General features: G+C 66.5%; 1 protein-coding gene across 1 annotated transcript in view; it reads left to right on the top strand.

The window, feature by feature from the left end:
• Window positions 1–495, top strand: part of RNF224 (ring finger protein 224) — a gene marked incomplete at its 5' end in the record, with an annotated part of 5,615 nt that overhangs the window by 1,597 nt on the left and 3,523 nt on the right. The window contains one exon of the mRNA XM_010140721.1: window positions 10–426. Coding sequence (XP_010139023.1) covers window positions 10–426 — 417 coding nt within the window. The remainder of the gene's footprint in view (window positions 1–9; window positions 427–495) is intronic.

The following is a 495-nucleotide window of genomic DNA, read 5'->3' as shown; positions in this document are numbered from 1 at the left end:
CTGTCCCAGGCCAGGGGCAGTCCCCGGGCAGAGGACACGGGGCCATGTGTCGGGGCACACTCGCGCACCCCAAGTCGGGGCAGCCAGCGGGTCGAGTGCATCATCTGCTACTCCTCCTACGACCTGAGTGGCCGGCTGCCACGCCGGCTCTACTGCGGCCATACCTTCTGCCAAGCCTGCCTGAAACGCCTGGACTCCGTCGCCAACGAGCAGCGCTGGATCCCCTGCCCGCAGTGCCGCCAAAACACGCCCACGCCACGCGGCGGTGTGGCCATGCTTGACCTCGATCTGGCCACCTTCCTCACTGTCAAGGCTGACAAGGACCATCCCCGGGTACTCAACAGGTCTCAGCCCAACTCCACCACCAAGGGCTCGTGCAAAGAGAAGGTGGTCACCCAGCAGCCATCAGGGCTGTGCCAAGATGTGGTGCCTCCAGCTCTGTTCCCCCGACGTGGCTGCTGCCAGCCGTGCCTGTGCTGCGGGGGGACAGCAGCC

Source organism: Buceros rhinoceros, unplaced genomic scaffold, assembly GCF_000710305.1.
Source record: "Buceros rhinoceros silvestris isolate BGI_N320 unplaced genomic scaffold, ASM71030v1 scaffold20917, whole genome shotgun sequence".
In the NCBI taxonomy this organism is placed as follows: Eukaryota; Metazoa; Chordata; class Aves; order Bucerotiformes; family Bucerotidae; genus Buceros; species Buceros rhinoceros.
Note: the sequence above shows the minus strand (reverse complement) of the source record. Positions and strands in the feature narration are given on the sequence as shown.